Below are 14,127 nucleotides of genomic sequence, written 5' to 3'. Positions count from 1 at the left end.
CGTCAAATTTCCTTTCTTCAAACTTTCCTTCCCTAAATGTAAGTGAATTACAAAAAAAAGAAAACTTTACCAGACAAGATTAAAAATGTTTGAAAACTGGACATGTAAATGATGTTTACTATTAGGTCTACACTTCACATAAGCGGAGATGTTAGAATTACTAAATTACTTAAAGAAAAAAAACTTCTATACCAGAGCAATAACTGGAAAAAACAATATACAATAACACAATACAGACCCACTATCCACGAACCTATTCAGCTGCTTCTGAATGCAAATATCTAATCAGCAAATCACATGCCAAAAAAAAAAAGGTGATTTAAGTGACTTTGAAGGCAGCATTGCTGTTGGTGACAGATGGACTGTTTTACGTTTTTCAGACACTCCTGATCTTCTCAAATTTTCTCAGGAATTTACAGAGAACAGTCCAAACTGAAAAGCGAAATAAACATTTCCCTGGGTAAAAATGCCTTGTTGATTGCAGAAGTCAGAGGGGCGTGGCCATGCTGAAGGCAAGAGGAATTCTAAGCCAGTTTCTCAACCCAGCCCATCTGATATCAGTAATCACAACACATTCAAAGTCAATTAAAAGTCGCCTTTCTTGCCCGTTCCGATGCTCGCTTTCAACTTTGAAATGAGACCACTTGGACAACAGTAATGATAAATAATTGCAAATAGAGCATGTTTACAGAATTTAATGTCATTTTTATAGAGCACCTCTTATTTTAAGAAAAGATGGGCGAGACGATTTTTGAAACTAACTGCAAATTAAGCACACAATATTTAATATCTGTATTTTACCATTTTGATAAGACATATTTCAGTACTCCAAAACACTTTTATTAGACTGCCAACATGCTTACAAGTAGTAAATCCAGGTTAGTGGATCATAATTAAACATCACTCTGTGGCAAACGCAGAGTTCAGCAGGCCATCAAGGAAGAAGTGACGTGCATTTCTGCAGTGTAAAGATGCACAAATCATTTTCTCCTTAATCTACAGTCACACGAAGCACCAGGAAAATCTTTGGTGATGAGCTCAGATGATTCTGATGCTTATCACCCAGTTCCTCGTGATGTCCTCCACACCATCAACCCTCTGTCCTCCTCACAGTTTCTTCCTCAGCTTGCCTTTCTTATGGCCACCCCTTCCAAAACCTGACTTTTTAACTTCTCCGAGCCACTTTTTGTTCTTGGAGCGGAGCTTCCTCATCCCCCCGCCCTGCAGGAACTGGTGCTTCTGCTTTTTCTTGCGCTGCTTCATGATCTGATCCTTTGTTTTCAGCTCCGAGCGTGCTTTGTGGTCACCGGAGCTCTGTACGTTTGGACCTCGTCGGCCACGGCCACGACCTGGGAGAAGCACGACACAACAAAGAGGTTGGAGGTTATAGCTCGCAAGGCTGGAAGAGGGACTTGAAGTATTTACCTTTAGAGTTGAGTTAAAACATGGTGGCTGATGGTCTATATTTAACAGGCAGACATGTTTGTGCTATTCATTTTGATGCCTTCCTACCTCTTGCTGGCTTCCTGCCTCCTCCGCCTGTTTCTCCATCTGATCCAGATCCTGTATCATCAATCTTGTATTTTTTCTTCCACTCCTCATAACTGACATGTTGTCAAGTGATACAACATCTTCACAGTACAGCTTAATATTGTCATAGGAGTAGAGAAGAGAGTCATTGAGAGCAGCACACAGAGAAGCTTTTTGTTGGAAGGATACAAGTTCTTCCTGTTCTTCTTGTTACTGATAACCTGACCGCTGTCTGTTTTGATCTTCTTCTTCTGGTCTTCTTTTCCCGTTTCTCTCACAAAACGCTTCCTCTTACGGTCCCTAAAAAAAGAAGGGGGAAAAAAGACTTTAAATTATAGTTTGAAATGACCATTTGGTGGATACTGAGTCAAACATAGGGAAATTTGTACCATTTCATCATTTTCTTCTGCTGGTTAAGGCGATCGCCTTCATCTCCCATGAGATCAAGGACAGCTGAAGAGGCCTGCTGTTCAAAAGCACTGCCCTCTCCACCGAGACTCAACCTGTCGACGCATAACACAGGACAAAACAGCATAAAACACAAAGCCATTCACATTTTTTAAAGAAACAGATGCAACAGTTTAATGCCTCACCCTCTCTCAGAGTCAAAGTCTTTAGGTCTGTAAGGGATATAATACTCTTCATCTTTGCCTGACTGCCTCTTTTTCTTGGTCTTTGGTCGCTCTTCGCCATCTTCCTGCTGACCTCTTCTTTTACCACCTACCACCTCTGAAAACACCCCCTGGTGGAAATAGAAAGAATTACATGGCACAAAGTGACAAAGCATGATACAGAGATCCTACTATCTTCCTCTTCTAGTTTGTATACAACATCATCTACATCAAAACTGCACTTTATTTTGCTTCTTCTTCATCAGACAGCACAAACAACTTTCTCATTTTGACTCAAATATTGGTTTTGAATGAAAATGATGAAACAATCCTGGGTGTTTATTCAACTTGTGAGCAGGTTTTCTAATCCACCGTACGATTATTATTGACACTAGTACATGTTCGTGCTGCTGGCAAACTAATACACTCAAGAACATATAGCAAAGGAAAGAAGTGAGAAGTAGGTCTTGCCTACATAAATAAACATAAGACAGTTGTGAGACTTTGACATAGTAACATCTGCAGTAATATTTACACCTGTGATGACATCTCACCAGCATTAGCCTTATTTTGAAACCAAGATTGTTTACACAGAGTTTGTAATTGCAGAGAAATGCTCCATTTATTTTGGTCATTTCATTTTTGAGCAGGAAGCTCACCTTTTTTGTTATAGCCTTTAGATGAATAGAGAGTTTTCCAATTAAATACATATTCTTTAAATAATGTTCCCTCTTATAAAAAGTAGGATAATTTTAAAAAAAAAATTTAAAAAATGTATTATACCTCTATTACTTAGAAAAAAAACTGTTTTTTTTCTGTTGTCTGTTATATAACGTTAGTGATGCTCGTTTCAATTCATTTCTTAATCAGCTAAACAGGTCAGTTAAGAAACAGTCAAATATTAAGTTACATTTGAAAACGGTTTAAAAAAAAATATCTCCATTCCAAAATGTCACATGACAATCTCATTGGCTCACGGAGTTATGATGTCACTACACGATCCTTTGAAGTTTGTCCTTAAACAGGGGTGACACACAGCAGTTTTTTAGTTCGTGTCCTCGCAGCATTTGTGTTTGCAGCCTTCACGCGTTCACCACAGAAACTTTTGGAAACCTTTTCAGAGTTGTCGTGTACAACCTTCAACATGTATCCAACAAGACACCAACCAAGGCAAAAAGATTACGCCGCTTCTCCTTCCTGTCGTGGCCAGCCAAGTGACCTCTTAGCCGTCCAAAGGGCATTACATGACAGTAAGAAGGAAAACTACCATCTCCAGAATAAAATTCAACAGATTGAAGAAGAGAAACTTCAACTGGAGGAGAAGTGTAGACAGATGGAAGCGCAAAATAAGAACCTGGAAGAAAGACAAAAACGCCAGCCCGACATAAATATTATTAATGAGGGTTGGGGAATCAAGTTTGGACAAGCCCGAGAGCAGATTGTCTTCCTAATTAAGGAAAACAAGCAAAAGAGCGTGGAACTAAAGGAGATGTCCAACCAGCTTAAAGACAGCAAAGCTACGGTTGAGAAGACAGAATGGGATCTCCAATATATGGACCAAAGGAATCGGCTGCTCCAAACAAACTTCGATGAAGCTGTGAAAAAAAATGAAGAAATCCTCCAACAGAAGGAAGAACAGGAGAAAAGGCAAAGAGACATGGAGCACAAACTCAAAGTCACGGAGGAAAAATACAGAATGCTGAAAGAGAAGGTGGATGATACTCTGCGCCAAAACAAAGACCTTCTTCAAGAGAAAAAGCAACTAGAAGGGGAAAAAGAAAAACTGGACAAACAATGCTCGCACATGCAGAAAAGGATGGAGCAAATGGCAAGAAACAACTCCGAGCTCACTAAGGGGATATTGTTGGAATACAACAACTTGAAGCGCAAACACACTGAAATGCAGGCGCAAAAGCAAGAACAAGACAACATACATGACGACCTGCAGCGTACGCTCCAAGATATCCACAGAAGAAATGAGGAGCTACAAGACATGTACAAAGAAGTACAACAAAGAAACGCAGACATGCACAAGGACAAGATAATGCAGGAGGAAACATCCAAAGAGCTCAGGGAAAAGCTTGAAGAAAAACAAGCAACCTTGGAAGAGGTGGAGAAAACGTGCAAGAAGCTTGAGAAACAAAACAAAGAAACCATCGATGAGTTGAGAACCCTCATCCTGGAAAAAAAAGCTCTTGTAGAAAACTGCATGAAAAAGAAGAACAAACGCTTCCGCTGGCCCTGGAGGAGGAACTCTACTGCTTCCTCAGCAGGTGTAGCCTCGTCTTGCTCCACCTCTGTTCACCTCCCCAACCAGTCCCGGCAGTTGACTGTCCCCTCCTGAGCCTGGTTCTGCCGGAGGTTTCTGCCCGTTTAAAGGCAGTTTTTCCTCCCCACTGTCGCCTAGTGCGTGCTCAGAGGGGATTGTTGGGGTTTTCTCTCCTCTACCTTGTTTCATTATTTACTTAACTTTTTGTGCTTACTTCATTTTACCTTGTTTCATTATTTACTTAACTTTTTGTGCTTACTTCATTTTACCTTGTTTCTTTATTTACTTAACTTTTTGTGCTTGCTTCATTTTACCTTGTTTCTTTATTTACTTGTTAACGTTTTGTTCTTACTTCATTTTACCTTGTTTCATTATTTACTTAACTTTTTGTGCTTACTTCATTTTACCTTGTTTCTTTATTTACTTAACTTTTTGTGCTTACTTCATTTTACCTTGTTTCTTTATTTACTTGTTAACGTTTTGTTCTTACTTCATTTTACCTTGTTTCTTTATTTACTTGTTAACGTTTTGTGCTTACTTCATTTTACCTTGTTTCTTTATTTACTTGTTAACGTTTTGTGCTTACTTCATTTTACCTTGTTTTGTTATTTACTTCTTAACGTTTTGTTCTTACTTCATTTTACCTTGTTTCATTATTTACTTAACTTTTTGTGCTTACTTCATTTTACCTTGTTTCTTTATTTACTTGTTAACGTTTTGTTCTTACTTCATTTTACCTTGTTTCATTATTTACTTGTTAACGTTTTGTTCTTACTTCATTTTACCTTGTTTCATTATTTACTTGTTAACGTTTTGTTCTTACTTCATTTTACCTTGTTTCATTATTTACTTAACTTTTTGTGCTTACTTCATTTTACCTTGTTTCTTTATTTACTTGTTAACGTTTTGTTCTTACTTCATTTTACCTTGTTTCTTTATTTACTTGTTTAACTTTTTCTTTTTCAACTTATTCATAAAACAATAAACAATTGAATTTATCCTTTGAGTATTTTTCATCGAATCTTTTCATCTATAACTTTTTCAAACATTCATATCTGTCGTTTATCTTCTTCTTGAAACCTCATAAATGGTGAAGGAAAAATCCTGGAACATGGTTTGAAACACTGAAATTGTTTCAGCTGAAACCGGCAAAGTCATACGTGTGTGTGTGTGTGTGTGTGTGTGTGTGTGTGTGTGTGTGTGTGTGTGTGTGTGTGTGTGTGTGTGTGTGTCACCGGTGACACGGTGTCACTGGTTAGGTCATCATGTTTAGGCTCATTCACTCGAAAAATTATTTAGGCCAAATCTTTAAAACTGTATCATTGCATACACATTTTCAATTCATTTCAATCGCACAAATGCAGAAATAATTATTTGCAGTATCTTATCTGATTTATTTTGAGAATGTCATGCCTGATCATTTGCACCCACACCACCAAAAATGGGGGCAAAAGGGAGGAGATCGCATTTAATCGGTTATAACAAGAGGTCAGAAATATAAGAGCTGCAGAAACCTCTGAATCTCAGCTATAAGCTCATGTAAACCATTTCTACAATCGCCAAACAAAGCAAAGTCACCAAACAGTTAAAAGAGCAGTTAGTCACCATGAATCTGTGGACAGGTAATATCCACACTTTCATTTATGATTTCCTGGAGTTCAATGTGTGCTTAATCCTTAATGAAACTGATGTAAACCTGCAACTACAGCAATCCAGGGAAGAAAGAAAGAAGCAATACTTCACCCATGCTTACTTTTAAATCACTCTCATCCTTTTCGGTGATGTCACAGTCAGCAGTAGTGGTGGGGTTGGTTGGCTGCTGCAGCCTGCTTTCTGCAGCTCGGTCTTCTCTCTGCTTGCTGAATTTGTCCACTAGCCGAGTGTCTTTAGAGCGTTTGGCCCGCATCACCTCACTGGCTGGTGTCTTACTACTGGAGTTGATTTCGAAGATGGTCTATTTCAGGAGACAATTATATGTTTTTTTGCTTACTAGAACACTTTTTACCAGAAAATGCAGCGCTGCGATGTGTCTGCATTAGAGCTGGGCGATAGAACGATAACGATATGTATCGCGATGTAACTTTTTCTCGATAGAAAAATTTAACTATTGCGATAGACCTCGTCGCTCTTGTCCTCTTAAAAAAAAAAAAAAAAAAAAAAAAAGGAACAGCCAATCCAAATTAAGTAGCGCAGAGCCGAACCAATCACAGCCGCAGCGTCACGTCACGTGACTTGTTACGTACAGCACAAGTGCCAAGCCGCACATGTGTATTTGTTTGGGAAGCAGCCAGCCACCGTACCGCCCGGGTAATGGAGGAAATGAGTGTGCCGACTAGAAAAATCAACAGAGCGTGACCGAAGGTTACCGAAGAGAAAACAGATGATGGTTCCAATGCCGGAGAGATTGTCGAACGGAAGAGCCAGAGAAGTTCCGTAGTGTGAAGGTATTTCGGCTATTTCAAGTCTGACAAAAAACAGAGTAGCATGCACTGTAAATTGTGCCGAAAGCAAGTCTGGAAATACAATAAACTGGTGCATGCGCTACGTCCACACGTACCTGGGCATTCTTGAAAACGCAGATTTTTATATGCGTTTGCACCTTTCGTCCACACGTAAACGGCGTTTTTGGTCACTGAAAACGAAGATTTTTAAAAACTCCGGCCAGGGTGGATATTTTTGAAAACTCAGTTTTTGCATTTACGTGTGGGCGAGAAAAACGGAGAAAACGCAGCGTCAAAGATGTGCGCATTTTTTGACGTCACACTGTGCGCCACGTTATTGTTTCAGTGAAATGAATTTCTACAATACTGTTACTGTTAATTCTACTCTCTGCAGTGTTTAAATGCTTACATATACACACAGTTACTGTCCGTCCACACATACGACTCGGTTCTGCTTCTATGCCGCAGCTTTGTTTACTTTTTCCCACCGAGGCTTCTAGACTTCTGATTGGCCAACATTTCTGTACGGTTAGGAATCTAGCGCCACCTGCTGCTTTGGCATGTTCATAGCAGCGTTTTCCTTCATTTCTGCCTTTATGTGTGGACGGGATTATTTTTTAAAACGAAAACGGAAAATCTCCGTTTTCAAAAACACCCGTGTACGTGTGGACGTAGCCTCAGTCTCTGACTGGAAGCGCTAATTCGTCATTCGGCTTTTGTCAGACTAAAGTAACTGTTAAAACTGTTTGAAAAGCTAAGCTATACAACAAGGAGAGATTGAGAATTTCCTTTTAGTTCTCAGTTTATTTGATATTGACAAAAGTTAGTCAGTTTTGTCTGTTCTTCTGTAAAACAAACTAAGATTTATTTTTAGAATTAATATTTTGTTTCTAAGTGGAATTGACAATTTAGTCTGTTTTTGTTTGTTCTGTTTTGAAACTTAAACGCTTTAGCGGCTGCCTTTTGTGTAGTTTGCAATATTTGCCTTTATTTATCTGAAAAAGTCTCATGTTCCTTAAGTACATCTACCCTGTTGAACTTATTATGGGGAATAAATATTTAAATAAAAACAAGCTGCTCATTATTTCACATTTTACTTGTGAGCAACGGCACATTTAAATCTTACAAATATAGTTATTTGGCTTATATCGTGATAGATATCGTTATCGCCTGAAATGAAAAAAACATATCGTGATATGAAAAAATCTCATATCGCCCAGCTCTAGTCTGCATCAAACTCACCGCTTTGGATTTGTAGCTCTTGATGGCATCGACTATTTGAAGGCACTCCAGTTCCATTTTTTCCAGACCACACCCTGAAACAAATCAAACTGTCTTACTTAACTGCCATCAGTTCCTCACTACTCCTTTTGATTATTTTCATAACTTCTCTCTTCTTTTTATACTTTATCCTCCTTTGAACTTACCAAGTACTGGATGGACACCCATGCTGGACACATCTGTGTTTTTAACCCGTCTGATGGACTCCGGCGAGGGGTTTGGCCGCGACTTGAGGTACTGCTTGTAGGCGTTCTCTGAGACACGGAGCAGATTTTGCAGGTCCAGGGAGTTTTCGTGAGACGTGATCAGATGAGCACTTTCATCATCCAAGATGCTTTGAGGGACTCGACCAAACACACCTTCTGAATCTGGAGTACGAAAAGAAATGCAGACATTTCAATACAGTGACAGATAAAAAGAGCACTAAATAAAGTTTATTAGCAACCTCAAATGTGTAGCACATCAGTTAAACAGTTCATCTATCACTTTAAAACCTGACAGGCATGCAGTGGAGTCTACCTTGTGTGTGTTCAGGTGAAGCAAACTGAACTGGTCGCCCTAGGAAGAGGTGGAGGTCGTAGACATAAGGCATTTCATCAGGACAAATCAGACTATAGGCTGTGCCACTTCGGCCCGCTCGTCCCACACGCCCTGATGGGAAAAGACAGGGGAAAATACACGTAATGCTGGCCTAATCATTTCAAATTAAAGAGGCTCAATCACTTTGTTCCTTCTGCATACAGCTGCTCACCAACTCTGTGCAAGAAAAGTTTGGCCTTGGAGGGGAAGTTGTAATTGATGACATTATCCAGCAGGGGGATGTCTATACCACGAGCAGCAACATCAGTCACCAGAAGCACCATGGCTTTCCGATGCACAAATTTCCCAATGTTGATCTTCCTGGCAGTCTGATCAAGGGCACTGTAGATGTAGGCACACTCTAAACCTTCTGACGACAGCAGCTGGACATCAGGGGAAAAAAAGAAGTCAACTAAAGCTCTAGTTTTTAAAACAATATTTAACATTCTCACAAATTTAGGCTACACTGTTATCTTACCTCCTTTAGGTACTCCACATGGTGTTTGGTGGCAGCAAAGACCACTGTCTGTTCCTGAGGCTTCACTACGTTCCTCAGGAGGTGGAGCAGCAGAGCCGGCTTGTCATCCACACGCAGGTGGAAGAATGACAGCTGATGAAAGTTAGAAGAAATTAAAACATGCTCAAAGCCATGGAAACATCAGGTGACTGTAAGGACTTTTGCTTTGGGCTTTACATTTAAATCTTTCAACATTTCTGGGAGAAGAATACAAAATGTTTGAATAGCAAGTGTCTGAAGACAGAGCAACAAGTAGAAAGACCAAGACACTGACAGAGTAGCTGATTTAACATAAGTTAGCATGTAGAGTAGATGCAATAATCCTGTACTCAGGTTGTAATAAATAATGTAAAACCTTCCATCTAATTTCTCAGATTAACCAAAATGTAAATAAAACAAAAGCAAATTCTGCCTTTTTACCTTGATCTGATCACTGAGCTTGGAATCCACATCCAAACGAATCAGTACAGGTTCTGTCAGGCCTGAGAAAAAAGTTTGTATACACCGGTGTGAATATAATTAGGTTCATTTGCCTTTAGATGCGAAAAAATATGGAAGCTAAGTTGAATGAATATGCTTTATGATGAGAAAATAAGCCAGAAAAACTTGATCTTCAGTTCAGGTTACGCCCACTTCTCGTTGTCAGCAGTTATTTCCCATAATCCCCTGAAGTCAAAGAATATCATTCACTCTCTATGGTCTCTGGTCACATGTCCCTCTCCAGTGAGGATCCAGGTAACAACTGTAGAGGTTTGTATAGAAAATGCCAACTTGTCTCCAAGCACTCACTAACTTACCAGCTGATCAGCAGTAAAACTTGAAGAACGATACAAACTGGAAGTGGAAACCATTCACCTTCAAAGTTAAAGTTATGCCTCACCAACGTGGCTAACACATTTGAAAAAGGCACAGTTAGTGTTGCCATTTCACAGTTTCACCGCTGCTTGTGGAGTAATTGGCAAGTGTTTGCAACCTACATGTAACCAATTTAACCCTGCAAACACCAGCAACCTCTAGCACCCACCAACTGGTCAGGGAATACACATTTTGTGCTACCAACCAGTGGTTGGCAGGTGTTTACCAACTGTTCTCTAGATCTGTGTGACTGGGACTCAAATGGATATGACTTTGAATGTGATTTTTGTAGTGAAAAGGTAACAAGTGTATATCAATAGATTCTGCTAACTTTCATTTCCCAAGAAAAAAAAGATGCTAACTTTCTTTTTTTTCATGATTAACAAAAACTGAGGGAAGTGGGGCATGAAGGTGAGAAAGGCCAGACGACAGTTAAAAACAGCAGCTATGGGAAAACATTAGAAGACAGTTTATGCATTTTCTCTAATATGCAGAAGATGTCAACTACATTCAGATGAAACAAATCAACTCTGTCTCTATCTATAATTTAGGCTGTTTACTTACATCACAGAGTTTCAATATTGTGACTTGGACTCAACTGAATTAAACCTAACAGAGTAGAAATGAAACGGTTAATCTTACCAGCTCTGGCAAACTCCACCAACAGTTTAGGCAGGGTGGCAGAAAACAGCAGAGTCTGTCTAGTGTCTGGAAGTCTGCGGATGATCTCCTGAAGCTGCTCAGCAAAGCCCATTTCGAACAACCTGATTCAGGAAAACATTTCAGAATTCAATTTGGAAAATTAGAGCAATAAATAAAAAACAAAAAAAACATGAAAAATGCAATTTCTCACCTGTCAGCCTCGTCAAACACCACATACTCCACACTGTGCAACTTCAGGTTCATCTCCATGACAACGTGCATAAGACGACCAGGGGTACCGATGATACTGAAGGGGGAGAACTGAGCTTAGCATTTCAGCATAAAAATCCATAAAATCCTATGTACCCTTTTTCTTAAGTTATCATGTGACTTTCAAAAAACTTGACCTCTGAATTCTAACCTTAAGGTCAAGATCGGTGGGATTTGATACCTATTTGCAGTAGACACAACTATGGTATCAATTTGAAACTTCTACATGTCTTTGTTATCATATTCATTAACTTAGGTCTCCACGTTGGGGGTTGGTGGGAGGTTAAATAAATAAATATATAAAAGCACTCACATGTCAGGGTTTTCATGGAGAGCAGCAAACTGATCTTCCATCCTGAAAAACAGCAGAGGCATTTACATTAACAGACGACATCAAAGAGCAACAAGAAGAACAAAGTAACAAGACAGCTAAGTAGTCACGCACCTGTCTCCACCAAGGATCAAAGCAGTCTTGAGACCGGTGAATTTTCCCAGCTGCGAGACCCCGATAGAGAAAGGAAAACAGGTAGTACATTAATGACACACCTAAAGATGTAGTTAACGGCTTTATTTCACACTTTTCACCTGCAAGACCTACATGAACGGTAATTTCCACTCACCTCTTTCGTGAACTTCATGGTCTGTAGGGCCAACTCTCTGGTGGGGGTCAGAATGAGGGCCCTGGCTCCTGTTTGGGCCTGAGGGGCCTTTAGCTTCTCAAACATGGGAATCAGGAAGGCAGCAGTCTTACCGCTGCCAGTCCGAGCCATGGCTACAACATCTTTTCCATCCAAAATTACAGGTACAGTCTGAAGTGGTGAAAAGAAGAGGGTAATAAGTCACATATTTACATCACAGTGTAACATGACACATAACCTCGAAGCAGCACCAACAAACCTTTCTTTGGATGGGAGTAGGAATTTTGTAACCCTTCTTCATGACGCCTTTAAAAACAGGGTAACTGAGACCTGAAATCAGACATCAGACAGGTCATCTAGCTTTGTTTCAGCTCAAATGGACACATCCAAGTAGGCAGATAGTGGAAAACCTACCCATGGACTGAAACCCTCCAGATTTCTTTTTCTTCTTGTTTTGAGCTCTGACCAGCTCCCTGGTGTCTGGCTCCACATCTGACAAGCACTCTGATGCTGCAGGGAAGCGCGGCAGTTTCCGCCCTGGCTGTGAGACAAATAAAGAAACACGAGCACTACTTCTTAGCAAAATGAAACCTTCAAGACGTCTAAAAAACTGATCAAAACGTTATACAGTGAAAGATTTCAATATTCCTTATACTGAGAATGAATTAATAAAAATCTTATGGTCAAGGGTTGTTGCTGTGATGTAAGAGTGGGAGACCTACATCTCTGGTGCAGCAAAACGCTAAATATCCACAGATGCCACTTTGTTATTTACAAATTTTTACCATTTCAAAACCTGCTGATCTACTATACAACCATCTCTAGGGTTTACGGAGAATGATGCAAAAAAACGAGGAAATATCCAGTGAGTGGCAGTTCTCTTGGTAAAAATGCCTTGTTAATGCCAGAGGAGAATGGCCAGACGACTTGGATCTGAAGGTAACATCAAAATTGTACCTAAATAACCACTGGGTACAGTTAATGTATGCACAAGAGCATCTCTGACAAATATTATGGACAAAAATATCTGGAGAAATTAGGGCAGTTCTAAAGGCAACATTTTCAATTAGTTTAACCTTTTTCTTATTCTAGAGACTAGTTTTTCATTCTACTTTCAGGGTTTAGTTTAGTTTAAAACTAGAGCGGAAGGAAACAAACTGTTTTTGCAATGGTACTAACAAATAATTCAGAGTATATGAGAAGAAACTGTTTTTTCAGGGGGCATCCGGATTTGAACCGGAGACCTCTTGATCTGCAGTCAAATGCTCTACCACTGAGCTATACCCCCTCTGCCTTCTACTGGCTCAGCAAAACCATGAGTAGCTGACAGAGCTGCGGGCTCAAAACAGCGACATTAGACATCGATGAATCGCGCAGATCGACGATCAGATGATTAAGAGACTCGAGAGGACGTGTAAGAAGGTTTTAATCATTTAAAACTTACCGAATCATCGTCTTTAATTTCAACAGCCAGCTCGAAGTCTCCGTCAGAGTCGGTCTCCGGCTCTCTGTTGGCTGTGTGTCTCTTCTTCTTCGTCAGCTTCTTCTTTCTCTGAGCCATCCTGTCACTTTAGTGTCCTTTCAGCCCGCGGCAGGAAATTTGTTTTTCTCTGCAGATTTCTGAATTATCGAAATGGCATCAAGTTTTCAAAACACCCCATCAAAAGACACAGCACGCAGACATGTTGAAAACACGTGTGAGCTTCATTTTCTTCTTCTACCTCCAAGTGCAGTCGCGTGGCTTGAAACTCAACGCTGCCCCCTACTGCCAGGGAGTGTGAAACGCGTTACAAGCTACAACAATATTTCATTTACATGCAGGATTTAAAGACTGTTTCTTTTAATAAGTCTGTGACTACGTTTCTTAAATTTCTAGAATTAATTTGTTCACTCACCCTAAAAGTAAAATTGGATTTTTTTAAAAGAAAGCACTGATATATAGTTTAAAATCTGAAAGCTTTTAAAGATTAATCTGAATGCTGGTGTGCAGATTTTGAGCTCTTTGGGTTAATCTTTATATGCCTGCACCCAAGATGTCACATTATGTTTTTTTATATATCTTGCCGGACTATTTAAATTCTGTTAAAAGCAGCACAACATTTGCCACTTGGCCTCTCACAGTGGTGGGGTAACATTCATTTCTTAATGTATTCATCTATTTTAATCAGTGTATTGTACAAATGGAATCAAACAGGAACGCTGCTTTTCATTTCTTTTTGATACGAAGCATCCTCACCCATTTGCCCTATTGTTTTAGTGTTTCTATATACATATAAAAGCTGGCACAGATGTCTCATTGCTGAGTCATAGTTTGAATCTCTACGATGTATTATTCACAGTCACAGACAGTTCCCGTATCTTGCAGCTCCAGTGTATCCAGACAAATTCACATTAAGATCACTAAGGTTGCACATTTTTGCAAATATAATCTCTCTTATCTGACTGATAAAAAAATCAAAGTAACAAAGCTGTGTTCTTTTTTTCTTTTTTCTTT

At 39.6% G+C, this 14,127-nt stretch overlaps 1 protein-coding gene and 1 non-coding gene across 2 annotated transcripts; both read right to left on the bottom strand.

The window, feature by feature from the left end:
• Positions 1-680: 680 nt before the first annotated feature.
• Positions 681-13,360, bottom strand: ddx54 (DEAD (Asp-Glu-Ala-Asp) box polypeptide 54). Its single transcript, XM_076886514.1, has 20 exons — positions 13,078-13,360; positions 12,048-12,174; positions 11,893-11,963; positions 11,616-11,804; positions 11,441-11,490; positions 11,309-11,350; positions 10,937-11,032; positions 10,726-10,847; positions 9,649-9,710; positions 9,190-9,321; positions 8,884-9,094; positions 8,652-8,783; positions 8,279-8,500; positions 8,094-8,167; positions 6,164-6,364; positions 2,124-2,272; positions 1,920-2,033; positions 1,720-1,830; positions 1,513-1,604; positions 681-1,349 (listed from the first exon to the last, which is right to left on the bottom strand). The coding sequence occupies exons 1-20, from the start codon at positions 13,192-13,194 to the stop codon at positions 1,108-1,110; spliced, it is 2,556 nt and encodes an 851-aa protein (XP_076742629.1). The 5' UTR covers positions 13,195-13,360; the 3' UTR covers positions 681-1,107.
• On the bottom strand, positions 12,850-12,921 carry trnac-gca (transfer RNA cysteine (anticodon GCA)). The gene has a single exon. It is a non-coding gene; the product is annotated as a tRNA-Cys (tRNA).
• Positions 13,361-14,127: the final 767 nt, after the last annotated feature.

The sequence above is a fragment of the Maylandia zebra genome, linkage group LG7 (genome assembly GCF_041146795.1).
Source record: "Maylandia zebra isolate NMK-2024a linkage group LG7, Mzebra_GT3a, whole genome shotgun sequence".
Taxonomy (NCBI): Eukaryota; Metazoa; Chordata; class Actinopteri; order Cichliformes; family Cichlidae; genus Maylandia; species Maylandia zebra.
Note: the sequence above shows the minus strand (reverse complement) of the source record. Positions and strands in the feature narration are given on the sequence as shown.

Excerpts from the sequence above, each read along its gene's own strand:
- ddx54 (XM_076886514.1), bottom strand. The coding sequence starts at position 13,194 with ATGGCTCAGAGAAAGAAGAAGCTGACGAAGAAGAAGAGACACACAGCC. Across the intron at positions 6,365-8,093 it reads AGAGCTACAAATCCAAAGCG|ACCATCTTCGAAATCAACTC; the intron begins GTGAGTTTGATG and ends CTCCTGAAATAG. Across the intron at positions 1,605-1,719 it reads AAGAAGAACAGGAAGAACTT|TTATGAGGAGTGGAAGAAAA; the intron begins GTATCCTTCCAA and ends ACAACATGTCAG.